This window comes from Ornithodoros turicata, chromosome 1 (genome assembly GCF_037126465.1).
Source record: "Ornithodoros turicata isolate Travis chromosome 1, ASM3712646v1, whole genome shotgun sequence".
Classification (NCBI taxonomy): Eukaryota; Metazoa; Arthropoda; class Arachnida; order Ixodida; family Argasidae; genus Ornithodoros; species Ornithodoros turicata.
Genome location: NC_088201.1, coordinates 186021546 through 186028570, shown reverse-complemented (window position 1 = coordinate 186028570; position 7025 = coordinate 186021546). Strand labels below are relative to the sequence as shown.

The following is a 7025-nucleotide window of genomic DNA, read 5'->3' as shown; positions in this document are numbered from 1 at the left end:
TTAAAGGAGTACAGAGGGCCATCGAAAAAAAAAAAAAAAATCAGATTAGGACGTCTGATGAAAGTGTGTGTGTCATTATACCGAATAGCGCGAAAGGTTTTGATATGTGCATTTTGTTTCCCAGGAAAAAAAAAAACTCCCATAAACTTGGCTCCGCGTGTTCACCCTTAACTCGCCACTCCAGCTATAACGAGGATGAGGAGGTATGATGCCACGTCACCAATGACGCTATAAGGAGAACTCGTTCTGGTTCGCCGGTCAGTGGGGGTCAGCGCCTCGTCCCTTTGCCTCGGTAAACCTGTTTTCCTAGTTCTCCCCAAGAATTGGGGATAGAAGGAGCGGCCGAGACATTACCGAGCCAGGAGAAAGGCTTTTTCAGAACCTCGAACACCCAGTAGCAGACGACATTTCTCTGGACCAATCAGCGAGCGTGATCCTTGTAGCGTCAGCGCCGAGTTCCAGGCAGATGAGAGGCTTGTACTGCTCTCCACCGCCGTTCTGCCCGGTGGCTTTTCTGCGGCGTGCTTTAAATTCAATTTCTGCGATAATTATGACTCTCTGGTGTGAATTACTTCGCTTGGCGCAGCTTACTGGCCTATTTAACAGCTTTATAGGAAGAAAACAGGGCGGTAAAAATTACTTCTGTGCTAACTCTAAGCCTCCTCCAGACGGGAAATCGTTCTGGTAGAGTGAGAGGCAGCAAAAAGTTCCCGTTTCGCAAAGGGACAAGAGTTTCAGTATTCACAAGACGAAATATTTTCAATAGGTGACCGGAATCCTCGGAGCACCGTGAGCCTGGAGGAGACCGCGCCGACCATTGCCTACAGTAATGTGAGTAATCGCCACTATCACACTACCTTTTTTATTAGGGGACAGGCAAGGTAAATCTAAACTGGTAAAGAAAGCCACCGGGATATACCAAATAGAACCCATCGGCACTGCTATCATCAGAAGGCGCGAGCGATCTTTGATGTTGCTAGTAGGGGTTCGATTGTAAACACACAAAAAATATATATTTGGGACATGCGTATGGATTTTGTGTGCATTATAACTCATTCATGACTATTTCAATGCAGGAAAAAGCTTCCTGTTGCCTCACTAAGGAAGGTGCCCCAGAAAACGTGTAATTGAATTACAATAAAATAATTACGTCACCTGGAATAATGCGGACAACGACACTTGCTCTTAATAGGTTTTTGCCACTTCCTGACGTGAATGTCGTGTAAGGTAAATTTCATTATGAAAATTTCTGCGGACTGAAGTCGGAAATTTGCCAAGTAAAGGTTACTTCTTTACCCCATCAATGTGAAGAGCGTGTCTAATTTACCCAAATTAATGACAATTGACAGGGATATTCAGGGCTACCCCATCAGACAAAAATAGTCGAACATCATGCTGTCATGTTTTTCGGAGCCCGTGCGACGACTTCTTGAGCGCAATCGCTGTCAGACCGACGGAAGGAGGGTACAAGCCCAGCCCACAGAATGATGGTAGAAAAAGTGACAGATCCTGAAACTGAGAGAGGGAAAGCATGATCCCAGCGAAAGCTGGACGCCGTAAGCCATGCCTGTGTCATCTCTGTCTGCGATGCCAGCGTGGGCTGGGTTTTCAACAGCCGTTCCTCGTACTGACAACGACTGCGGTGAAAAATTGGTCGCGCGCTATCCTCTGGAACCTGCGTAGTGCATTGATGTTCAGGGATAGTTCCAATGGGATAGTTCCTAAATATTCCTGTCTATTATCATTAATTTGCGTAAATTAGACACGCTGTTTGCGTTGGTGGGGCTAAAATCATAACCTGTGCCTCGCAAATTTTCGACTGGGGTTCACAAAACTTACGTTACACGACATTCCTATGAGCAGGTGGCAAAAGCCTAGTCAGAACAAGTGCCGTTGATCGCACGATCTATGTGGTGTAGGTTTTTAATTATTATTATTGTAATTGAATGACACGTGTTCTGGGACGCCCTGCATACGAAATCATCAGCCTCCACGTGCACGTTTTCGCATTCTGCTCGCTTGCGCCATCTGTGGGCTGTTTATGTCGGTTATATCCCACTGAGTGTGGTTCCGTCAAGACTGGTGATGTTGGTGAGCCGAAGGCTTGGGGAATTTTCGCTACAGCTGTTCGGAATACAAGCGGCAACGCAGTACGCCGATGTAAAAGCGCCATGCGGTGCTTATTATTCATACCCTTGACGTCAGGTGTTACGGCATTCGTGCAATAGTTTCGATAGACGGCGCTGATGGTCTCTATCATGGCGTCACAATGAAGACGGGGGACGCGCAGGGATTTTGCTACCTGTTTAGGTATACCTATTACCTTTCTTTAGGATTTTTTAGGAGGAGTGGAGGAAGGGCGGGGGGGGGGGCAGGGCAAGGCTTCTGCGCGTCAAACGGCGCCCGCAGCTACAGTGTCTGGGCTCACAAAAGCTACGTTTCTGGAACGTAGAAAGCTAAAATAAATCATAATTTCTGTTGCAACGGCAACGTATCCCCTTGCCCCCCCCCCCCCGTGACGGAACGCCTTCGCATGGCTTGACTAATATTGGATTGTTTTCACAGGGTGAAATAGTCATTAACTGTAAAGGTGTTCTAACATAGAGAGTCCAGTACTTTTCCTTTTCTTTGTTGTCTTAAGTTGCCTTTATTTAAGTTTTCTTAAGTGAAGTTTTCTTTTTTTTATTTATTAAGTTGATTAAGTTCTCTGCTCGCTAAAATTATGCGGTGTCCTTTCAGTTAATGCACATGGGCCTATAGAGGAACGAGAGTTGTTGTCCTGTTCCATCGAAAATTGGAAGCCAGGAGAAAGGATTATGATGCCAACGACAGTTTTATGTTTCTAGCGTCCGCGTAGCCGTTTCAAACGGAGTTTCTCAATTCCTGGACAGACGCCGTACGGTAGCGCATCAAAATGAATCCCAAACTGGTGCTTTACTCATTGCACTGCCTGGTACTGTACACTATGATGTACACTGCTTCTGCGAAACTAATTGGCTTTCTCAAATCACGTGTCCGGTTCGAAGCTTCCAATGGGCTGAAATTGTGCCCTTATTCGTTCGTCACTTGTCCTGCGCTTTCGGGTGCTTCCTCCTCTTCTTTTCCATAGGTCTTAAAAGACCACGCGTGCCGTGTCTATGTAAATACTCGCTACATAGAACACACATACGCAGCAGCTGAACGCTGTTTTTTTTTCTTGCAGTACCGAAGACTAGAAGGCAACTTACCCCGCACCGACGCACGACAGCCCATGACGTCAAAAATGGGTTTGAAATAAACTCACATTCTCTCGTATTCACATAAACTCATGTTCTGCACCGCGTGTTGTCACGTTATTGTCACTAAACCCATTTTATTTGCACGAGGAAGTTGGGCTGTGACAAATGGTGGAGAGAAGAGAAAAAGGAGGGTCTGTATGCACTACGGGCTGTCTTCAGGAGGAAGCCAGTTCTATCTGAGTTGGGCTAAAGGTAACGCCAGCCTTCAAGGGAAAGTATTTTATGTAGCTTTAGGGCCACTTTAGCAGTGCTAAGCAGCTCGTCTGAAACTTCTACAATTTGGTGTCACAAACGGCCTATGTCTAAGATGCCCCGTTGGTGCATCCAGGGACACAACAGCGGGGGCTAAGTATAACGATAGCATGACAAACTTTTACGTGTAGTGATAGGAGACGCGCGACATGTTACATAATGCATCTCAGGAGATATGTTGACAGTAAGATATTATGCTCGACCTACACGTCGGTCTCTTCAACCCTGCAACAAACAACAAGTGTGAAATTGAAATTTGTGAAAATGAAGTTTGAAATTAAGTGTGGTAATTAAGTAATTAAGTGTGGTAAGAAAAAAAAACACCATGCAGCGAGGTAGAATTCCGCACTCACTTGTGCCATCGATTTATCTCCGTATGTCATATTACATATGAGGAATCACATGGACCTGCGAGTTTCCAACGAAAAATGAAAACTGCTTCTGTCCACACAAAAGCGAAGCAAACGAATATTCTGAAGCACTTTTTTCCAAAGCACAGTCTCATAGCAAGCAATGAAACAATGTGCACATATGTGTGCGTACATGACATCAAGCTCAAGTAACGAGTGAACGAACTACCTGTGTCTTCAACCTCGCTGAACGAACAACGAAGTGAACGTTTGACTTTTTCTATTCGGAAACAAGTAACATCAGGAATCTCGCCGCTCTCCTCTCAGTGATCCAAAGAGTTCCACGCTCACCCGTTATCTGGATTCCGTTGTCCAAGACTCATCTGATCCCACAAGCCATCCAACCTGCCATGTTTTTTTTTTTCTTCACTGCAAGAAAACAGTTGCCTGCCTATGACTAACCATAAACACCCAACGGGCTGGTACCCAACGGTTGCTGAATTGTTTCCCTTGATCCCTATGACAAAGAATAGGAATGGTGACCGTGTAGCCAGTAAACGAGACCCAGATGCCTTTCCTCATAATCACGTTGCAGTCTGGAAATCAACGGAGGCCACATCGTTTCCCTTGGTGTGCCTTGGTGGCCTGCGACAAAGAATATGGATGGTGATTCTGAAATAAAGAATAGCAAAATGTTCAGGTTTCGTACTGGTGCCTTTCCACATAAGGTCGCAGCGATCTGAAAATCTGAAACGCGTATAACGACGCCAGGTTCCAACAGCTCCACACAGAGCCCATAATTCACACAACACTGAGCAAGCGACTAATGAGAGTGCAACGTGGCAGATATATTATGTGGTTATTATATTATGTGGTTAATCACCAACACTCTTTGTACGTACTGAAGAAACCTTCGACATGGAATTCTTCCCCGTGTATCCTCCCGTCCAGTATATATTTGTACGCACAATTTTCTTGCGTTACAAGGAATAACCAATTTCAGTTTGAATACTACTTTACTACGCGTACAGGAGCACACCATATTCAACGTATAAAACACATCAGCAACAGTGGCCACCACAATCGCGAAATATGGCAGTTATTAGCTTCTTCTGGCTGTTTTATCTCAGCTTCTGCCTCTTTTGTGACCTTCAGCAGTGGCTCCTTGGTCTTCCTACGTTTCAAAATTAATTCTCGCCTTTTCTTCCTCTTCTCAGCTTCCCGGTTGTTTATAAACGCTGCACGGACGTCATCTCTTTCCGCGTCTGTCAGGAAATAATTGATCGCGACCGGATCGCCCAGATTCCACTCGTGCGCAAACACTCTGGGGTCCTTGGTGGCCAGGTCATAGCCCGTTTCCCCCTTGAACTCTGCAATTTCAATTACTCGACTGCCCTGAGAGTAGAGGAGGAAGACCAGAGTCTCTGGACGTCCAGAGGTCGGGAAGGGTCCGCTGTAGAGGATGAGCTCATCGCCAGAGTACACATCCTTGGTGACGATGTTGACCACCAGCCAGTACTGCCAGAACATGAAGGTGATGTCCGTAAGGAATAGTGTGTAGAGGTTCCCTTCTTTCATGTCGAAGGAAACGTGCAAGGGTTCGAGCCAGAGCTGCTGAGATACAAAAAAGTTGCCCATTCGGATTTTGCGGCCGTAGCCGTAGTCGACATTGATTAGTTGCTTCGGTACGTCCGCCAAGAAGTGAGGTACGACGCCGTCCCTGGTTAGGTTTCCTCTGTAAGCGTCGAAGATATCTTTGGGTTGGTGGCTATCCGAGAGTAGGGCATGCGCTTGGAACTTGCTCTGCGGCAGAGAGATAATAGTTAGACACGGCGCGATATGGAACCCAGAAAGTGGCCTCGAAGGCTAATAATAATTTAACATCGTTAGCGTTAATACCTAGCTCATATCGAGTACTGACAGGTGGTTGGTTCGAATCTTACCACCGTTTGGGCTGAGGAACATTGGTGTTTTCTGCAGACTTTCAAGGCGTATGTTGAAACAGTGCCCCTTAGCCCAGCACAGGGCACATGGGACCGCAGGGAGAGGAACAGTACGATATCTTTGGGCTTTACTCGGGCCGGGTAAGGTATGAAGCCATTGGACCATGCGGGTATATCAAAAGATTGGGCTAGGACCTAGGGATGCGGCGCTCCGCTATCTAAGGCGTAGTACAAATATTTCATCACTGACCAATTAGATACTTAGATAATCGCATTAGATTCGATTCGATTAGATAATCGCATGAAGCTCGCCTGAGGTTGTGACATCATTTACTCACGTCATCGCCTGCAAGGCTTCGTTTGCGCCGTTTCACCCTTCTGCGTACAGCCGCGAGGGAATCTGCAGATAATCCTCTTGTCACGAGAGGGTTTTGAAAGCCAAACCTTCTGCGGAATGCAACACTCTGGTCAGTGGACTTGACGTCGCCCTGATCGGAGACAACGAAGATGTATTGCCGACGATGCGCTAGGGGCGAGTGCTTGACGATGAAGTCACGTTTGCTTAGATTTTCGTCGTTCACGTTCACGATGGCCGTTGGGACGTCTTTAGGCTCTTGCAGAAGAAGGCGCGTGTAGAGACGTCCTGGCTTGATGTCCAACTGTAGGGTGGTTAACGGTGCTCCTTGATAATCGTCTATGCTCGACCCATTAACGGCGCGGCTATGGTTCAAGGTGTGGACTAGAAGGTCTGGTAGTAGATCGGTCAACGTCGCAGAGCTGACGTGGCAGAGGTCCGAGCTAAGGATAGCAAACGCGAGCAGAGGGACAAGCATTGCATATGTTAGAACGCACACAGGAACACGAGCACAGGGTACGATGGCCGAGCTTTCGACCTACTTCTTCTTCTTCTTGTGTGGCACATTGCTATAGGATCATTATTTGAAATACGAAGAAGTTGCAGAAGGACTGACGCTGGTAAGGATGTTGGCGACGAAAAAATTGGGGCGGGCTCACTCGTGTCCGAGCCCAGTTTTTTACACGAAAAAGTCAAGATGTCCGCTTGCTTCACTCCTTTAATTCGATTTTAATGAAATAAATACAAGTCTTCATTCATTCATTCATTGGATTCATTGGTCATTTAATAATATCATGAACAGTTAGGTCGGCATGAGCCAACTCTCATCGTCGCTGCGCCTGGTATT

At 46.5% G+C, this 7025-nt stretch overlaps 1 protein-coding gene across 1 annotated transcript; it reads right to left on the bottom strand.

Moving 5' to 3' along the window:
* Positions 1-4828: 4828 nt before the first annotated feature.
* Positions 4829-6710, bottom strand: LOC135374075 (uncharacterized). Its single transcript, XM_064607077.1, has 2 exons — positions 6162-6710; positions 4829-5683 (listed from the first exon to the last, which is right to left on the bottom strand). Exons 1-2 carry the CDS (start codon positions 6654-6656, stop codon positions 4925-4927), a joined length of 1254 nt encoding a protein of 417 aa, XP_064463147.1. The 5' UTR covers positions 6657-6710; the 3' UTR covers positions 4829-4924.
* Between the last annotated feature and the right edge of the window lie 315 nt (positions 6711-7025).